At 31.7% G+C, this 6920-nt stretch overlaps 1 protein-coding gene across 1 annotated transcript in view; it reads left to right on the top strand.

Annotated features, from left to right (window-relative positions):
• The first annotated feature begins 805 nt into the window (after positions 1-805).
• Positions 806-6920, top strand: part of MS3_00008747 (uncharacterized protein) — a 28413-nt gene continuing 22298 nt past the window's right edge. The window contains exon 1 of the mRNA XM_051217089.1: positions 806-1084. Coding sequence (XP_051065724.1) covers positions 1066-1084 — 19 coding nt within the window. The 5' untranslated portion in view covers positions 806-1065. The remainder of the gene's footprint in view (positions 1085-6920) is intronic.

Below are 6920 nucleotides of genomic sequence, written 5' to 3'. Positions count from 1 at the left end.
CAATAACACCAATTTCATGTATTATAACACCATTTATATTATTTTATTGTTATCTTTACGGCAGAAAGAACGATTACAACAATAACTTGGTCTCTTTCTTTCTTTTCTTCTTCTTTTTTCTTCTATAAATTCGATTTGTTATCTGTTTTTGTTTACATTCAAAAAAACGAAAAACAAAAAAAAAACAAAAAGAAATCGTATTTTGTTTTACATCATTTTATGTGATTACAATCAACATTACATCATTTATAAACACACACACACACACCAGAGACATACATACGCACATACATACATCCATGCATACATACATACCGACATATATATTTATCCATATAGAAACACAAAATGAATGTATCATCAAATATTGGAATGTATCATTGAATTCCTTCCGAGAGAAATTATATTTTGTTACTAATATCAAATATTTTTTTTTGGTTTTTTTATAAAAATTTTGTTACTATGATGATTATGATTTTACATTATTGTTATAATTTATAATGCCAAATATAGTTTAGTTGTCATCTAACAATAATAATAATAATAATCCATATTCAAATAGAATATCATACATGTATTATTATTATTATTTTGTTTAGTTTCTAATGTTTGTACATAGATATTACAATTGATGTTTAAGTGAATAAGTCAACCAATGTCTAGATCTATCTATCTATCCATCTATCTACCTATCTACCTATCTATCTATCTCTCTTTATATATATATGTATATATATATATATATATATATATATATATATATATATATATATATATATATATATAGAACAACAGAGTACTTAAATGAATATGTATCATTCATAAATACCTATTTATCTGCCATTGAATGATCCTTCTATAAAGAATAACTCATTTAAGTAATATATTTAAGTAATAATATTCAATTGACTTTTAATTAATTGAAACAAACAAACAAAAAGAAAAACAAAACAAAAGAAAAAAGAAAAGAAAAAAAATCAATTTTCAATTATTCAATTGTTTATTGTTTTATTTATTCACTCTTGAATAAACAAAAAGAAAAGAAAAGAAAAATATTTTATAAATATGGATTCAAGTCCTGATGGTAAGTTAATTAATTTTTTCATAATTATTATTAATATCATCAAAAAGTTGAAGTTAGATAGTGATACTTGTTGGATGATTTAGTGGTCTAGAGGTTAAGTGCTCGAATATGAGATTGATAGGTTCTGGGTTCGAATCTTAAGAAGTGGGATTATAGATATACATTGATGAAAAGTTTCACAGTCAAACGAAACGACCGTCTAGTTCTACCAGATTTTCTATGATGGTCTACCTTCAATTAACTCATGATCTGAACTATTAAATTACTATAATATCCACAAAAATACTCCTCTTGATATTAATCAATATATGCTCACTAGTGACTGGCTTCAACAGGTAGCAGAAATGATTGTAAAAACTTCTTTCGAATGTAAAAGTTAGGTTTGTGAACATGCATTACAATGGCTGCGTCTTTTGCAGAGTGCTATACTATTGATTATTCATAAAAATATTTTGTTAGTTCTCTCTTCTCTTTTTTGTATATTATGCAACATAGCAACTGCCTGATTTTCTTATAACTACTTTTATTGTTATGAATCCTCTTACTTCTAATTACTCAATGTTAGTTTATAATCGATATGTATTACGTAACGTATCCACTCGATGAGTGTTATTTCATAATTGTAAATCATATATATATATATATATATATATATATATATATATATATATATATATATATATATAAGGGTGGAGCCATGATGAAAATCAGTGATATTTCTAAAATTTTCACAGAACCCCTTCTGATAATAATCAACTACTCACTAGTGACTGGCTTCAAGAGATACTCCTGGAGTTCTAGTGAGAAGCCGTTACCAGTGCAGTTCAACCAGGTCTGTTGTGAGAAATCAACTTACTGAAGACAATGGTGTACGGTGGCTCAACTTCGTGGATTGGTTGAACATAGACATTAACACCGTCGGACGCCGGCTCAGTGGTCTAGTTGGCTAAGCGCTTGGCGCGAGACTGATAGGTCCTGGGTTTGAATCTCGCGGGTTGTGGGACCGTGGACGCGCACTGCTGAGGAGTCTCATGCTGGGACGAAGCGACCGTCCAGTGCTTCCAGGTTTACCATGGTTGTATAGCTTCAATTGACTCATGATTTCAATCAGTGAAATTTCTAAAATCTCCACACAACCCCTTCTGATATACATATATGTATATTAGAGTGGAGACATGATGAAAAACTAATTGAAAAGAACTTTCTTCGTTCGATTCATTCCTTCTTTATTTACGATGAAATGATCTGTTTTCTTTTTCAGACATATTACATCATTTTAAATTTACTTTAGAATATAAGAGTTACTGATCGTTTGAACTGTTTTTACAATCCATGTTGTAAAATGTTCTTTTACATAAGGTATATTTAGGTATTTACAATATTCAGTCTATTCAATTTATTTACACCTTTGCCATATTATACTAATATGTCTTCAATATAACTTCCGACTAAACCCTTTCATGGAAGTAATTTAAACCCATTATGTAACTAGGATTGCCCAGGACAGAGTTGGATAAAGAGTGCTGGTTGGAGGCCTATGCTCCTCTACGAAAAGTAACAGGCGTAAATAAGTCAGTAATGTAATTATGATTTATGAATACCACCGATTGCAATCAACTGACGTGAACCAGACGAAATAAGACGGATCCATGATATTCTACTAGAATATTTATGCATGCTCTATTCAAAATGATAGAGAGAATTATGTGTATGAAACAAGACATATGTTTAATTATAAGAAGAATTGTCTATTAATCTAACATGATAGATATCAACGTATAGGAAGCTACGACTGATTTGAGTTTTGTATAAATTTGATTAACAAGATTAAAGAGAAAGGAGGGTATATCTTAAATTTTTTGAACATCTTCCAAAAAGCCTATAAACAAGAGAAAGAAAGACTCTAAACAGTGTAATTATCGAACATCTCCATGATACAGGAGATTAGGTCGATACCTTGCAATATTTTAAGGTGATTAGTAAGAAATCGAATTCCAGTTTTCTGAAGTTTGCTGAAGCTGTTGCTATCAGGTGTTAAATACCTGACTTATATGTTCAAAATGTGATGGTTATTAATCTTGTTTTGCATTGGTGACAAATATTCCTTCGTTGCACTGTAAAGTTTTCTCTTTAACTCTTTCTTGAATTTATTACATCACTGAGCTTTTATTTCAATTATCTTCCAAATTAGTATTCTTATTTATACAAATGAGCCCTATTCATTTTATTCCTATCTATGTTTACTCATTATGTAATCACTTGTTTCTAGTCGTTTGAACTGTTATCACAATCAGATTTACGAGAACAGGTCTGAGATTTTGGCGCGAAATTCATTCATCCATTTGGTTAAATAGAGTCTTGGCATTATAGCCTGATATCAGTTAGTGATGAAAACCCTAAATCTAATTCCTAACCTTAATTATCAACTGTAAATCATAATCCTTATTCTTCAAGCAGTTCTATAAGCTTCATATAGTTCTAGTTAGTATGTGAACACTTTAAAGGTCACTATAACGTTGCTCGAAGGTCATCTTAATATTCAGTATATTCTCTTATGCTACTAAATTTATAGTTGACAATGGTTTATCAATAGTTCACTAATGGTTGGAGACTTTTGGTGACATGGCTCAAAATCGGTCACAATGGTGTTGGTGTATATAACCATTGTCTTTTCTTAAACTGTTGAGATTAAAATTGATTTCTATCTGTCTACTTCTTTCTTCCTGTGTTATATCCTTATACCCAATCTTTGTTTTATATATTAATACCATTAAAGTAACTACTTCTATTAATTTGGTGTTCATCATGTTGTCTTAATGAGGTATGGCAACATGGACTGATGCATATATGTGCCTGGTTCTATGTTATAGATGACTGAATGACTGACAACATAAAAATAGTATTCATATCAAACACTTCTGTAATTATACTACTATTATTACTTATTCATAGGAAAAGAAAACGCCAAACATAACAGAGAATACACTTGGGATTGTTTACTGAAATTTTCCCATTGATGTTTAAGACTGCATTTAATCACTCACTTATTGTCATATGTGCATCCTGTGCCTCAAAATTGCCTTCCATTGCTAGTCACCATCCATATTTGCTTACAATGTCAATATCTTGGCAATATGCACGAAATGTACATATGTCAATAATGAGACTAATCATTTGCAGTCCTAACACATCAATGCGAACTTTTATGGAACCAATAAGAATTAAACTTCACACTATTACACAGTCTAGTGGCTAACAGGACTCAGTAACTAAGTGGATAAGTCGAAGACGTTTAAATCGAACGGTTTTGGGTTCGAGTCCCAGAGTGAACATCAAATCTGAAACGTAGGTACATCCACCTGACGAATCCCGAATAGAACGAAATGTGCGTCCTGAATTCCACTATTAGCCACTATCCATCCTTGCTTATCACACATTAAAAGTAGATTATGACTAATTTATCTAAGTATCTAAATACACACATCATTGTATTGATTTAATTTATATTGATTAATGACTCAAGCTTTGAACCAACCGTAATTCATTTGATTTGATCAATGATTAATCGATAATTTGATATGAATTGATTTATTGATTTAAATATGAGGTTACTTACTTCTTTTAAACAATTAACCCATATCTATCAGTGAATATGTATTAATTGATGACCCAGATTATTTGAACCATCGTAAGAGATTTATAAAACTAACTAGTATATGTATGGTAATAAATATAACTTTGAGAGGGGTATTTGTGGGTACTAGATAGTAATTTCAATAGTTCAGATCATGAATCAATTGAAACTAGACTACCCCGGAAAACGTGGAAACACTGATCGACCGTTTTGTCCCTAGTATGAGACTCTTCCTTGAAAGTGCGCATTCACATTCTTGCCCCGCGCGATTCTAACACAAGACCTATCAACCTCGCGCGCTAATGCTTAACCTCTAGACTATTGAGCTGGCCAGTATACAACAGTGTTAACGTCTAACCTCAACTAATCCACGAAATTCAGTGACACAAAATAATTTACATACTAGTATGGAATAGATAATCAGTACTTGATCAATACACGGTATAATAAGTAATTATGTATTTTAAAATGAAAAATCTTCTTTTTTTATAAAGAAATGCACAGTGACAATTCTGTCATATCGTTATAGAATGGAACTATCGAAACCGTTTATTCTCTGTAACATAAAACTGATCACATTTCATAAAAGAAATATGAATTAAATTTATTCACGTAATATAAGTGGAGTTCAATGTAATTTCAATGTTTTCAATTAAGATCATAAATCGATTAATGTTAGAACATCATTGAGAACCTGGAAACATTGTATGGCTGTTTTATCCCAGTATGGGATTCCTCAACAATACACATACACTATCTCACATGTGGAATTCAAACACAGGACCTTCAGGCAATGGAAGATGGTTCTGTAATTTCGTGGATTGGTTGAGGTAAGACATTGACACAGTTTGTTCAGTTGTTTAGAGCTTTAAGTATTTGTCTACAAGACTAAAGGTCATGAGATTGAATCCCACGTATAAGATCGTGAGTTTGCACTGCTAAGGAGTCCTATAATGGGACGAAACGGCCTTTCAATGCTTCCAGGTTTTTAATTATGGTCTAATATTCATCGATTCATAATCTCAATCAAAAATTATAACAGTTATATTACACTTCTCATATTGTTTGGTTTTTATTTCTCACGTTTTACATTTGAATACTTTTTTCAAGACGTAAGTTATCTCTCACAAACACTTATAAGTTAGTGTCTAATCGAATTGAACTAAAACACAATCCTAGAATTGTTTTAAATAACAGTAAATCAAAATGATGAAGAATATTTAATAATACCCACCCCCTCACTCCCGGTAAAAATAGTGTCCAAATCACTTTGAAACACATTATACTTTGGCATGATATCGGTTTCGTAGGCTGAACTATGTGAAAATAAGAGAATATCGATGAGTTTATAACAAACAGTACCTTCTGATTACTTACTTACTTACTTACTTACGCATGTTACTCCCAATGGAGCATAGGCCGCCGACCAGCACTCTCCAACCCACACTGTCCTGAGCCCTCCATTCTAGTTCTATCCAATTTTTGTTTATTCTTCTCATGTCTGTCTCCATTTCTCAGTTAAATCTAATTTTTGGTCTTCCTCTTTTCCTTTGGCCTTGAGGAGTCCATGTGAGGGCTTGCCTTGTGACTCAGTTGGGTGCTTCCCTCAATATGTGTCCTATCCACTTCCAGTGCTACTTCTTGATTTCTTCCTCTACTGAAATCTGGTTTGTTCTCTCCCAGAGTAGGCTGTTGCTGATTACATGATCCAACTACTGATTAGCCTAGTAATTTTTAGAATATAACCATTCAGATGAACGAAAATCATATACTGACAAATGGTGTAATTTAAAATGATGAAAAGAGTTTATAGACCAATTAGATGATTTTGATGGTATAGTATTCTGTAAACTCAATAGTTTAATCTAAGTGCTTTGATTGCTGTTCGGAGTAGTGTCATCAGGGTATACATGAATTAGGATGAATTTCTTTAATTATCTAGCAAGTTTAATAGTTGAATTCATGAGTCAAATGAAACTAGACTACTATGGAAAACCTGGAAGCACTGGAGGACCCTTTCGTTCTATTATGGGACTACTCAGCAGTGCATATTCACGATCTCACCTCATGAGATTCGGACCCAGAACCTATCAGTTCAGTGCTTCCAGGTTTTCTATGATAGTTTAGATTCAGATGACTCGTGATCTCAACTATTAACATTAATATAATATCTACTAAACCCCTTCTAATATTTTCCGTATG

The sequence above is a fragment of the Schistosoma haematobium genome, chromosome 6 (genome assembly GCF_000699445.3).
Source record: "Schistosoma haematobium chromosome 6, whole genome shotgun sequence".
NCBI lineage: Eukaryota > Metazoa > Platyhelminthes > Trematoda > Strigeidida > Schistosomatidae > Schistosoma > Schistosoma haematobium.
Note: the sequence above shows the minus strand (reverse complement) of the source record. Positions and strands in the feature narration are given on the sequence as shown.